Genomic DNA, 554 nt, shown 5'->3' on the forward strand with positions numbered 1-554 from the left:
GTTCATCTTGTGCCAACGCTGCTTACAATTATTATCCGTTCTCTCCTTGGACCCAGCTGCCTTCGGACTTGCTGCAAAATAGGTTGTAACTCTCTTCCAGAAGTTGTTTGATTTTTGCTCGTTGGAAACAATTGGATCCTTGCTCGTGTTGAGCCACGAGCTGATCAGCAGAATATCATCAGTAGGAGTCCACGTCTTTCGTTCCCGCTTCTCACCAACATTGGCACAACCAACAAAAGGAAGTTGAGATGAAGACTGAGTCGAGATATCTTCATAGTTAGGAAAAGAAATACTTTGTTGACTATGAAGTAGATCAACAAAGTTTCCTGTATGCGTAAATGTATTGAAATCCATCTCCAAAACACGCTCAAGAAAGATAGAGGAGAAGGAAAGAGTGAGGAAGTGAGAGGAGGAAACACGGTTTGAAATGAATTCAAAGAAGAGGATGATGAATATTTTTTTATAGATTGAAGAGAACTATCTAAGCATTGAACACGCAATCAAACCGAGTTGACATCTAGCTAACACATTCATCATTACACCATTCATTTCTA

The 554-nt window shown here is 39.9% G+C and overlaps 1 protein-coding gene across 1 annotated transcript in view; it reads right to left on the reverse strand.

The window, feature by feature from the left end:
- The window catches only part of LOC106292385 (glutathione S-transferase T3-like), a 1,349-nt gene extending 995 nt beyond the window's left edge, over positions 1–354 (reverse strand). The window contains exon 1 of the mRNA XM_013727977.1: positions 18–354. Within this exon, the coding sequence (XP_013583431.1) occupies positions 18–354 (337 nt within the window). The remainder of the gene's footprint in view (positions 1–17) is intronic.
- Between the last annotated feature and the right edge of the window lie 200 nt (positions 355–554).

The sequence above is a fragment of the Brassica oleracea genome, chromosome C5 (assembly GCF_000695525.1).
Source record: "Brassica oleracea var. oleracea cultivar TO1000 chromosome C5, BOL, whole genome shotgun sequence".
NCBI lineage: Eukaryota > Viridiplantae > Streptophyta > Magnoliopsida > Brassicales > Brassicaceae > Brassica > Brassica oleracea.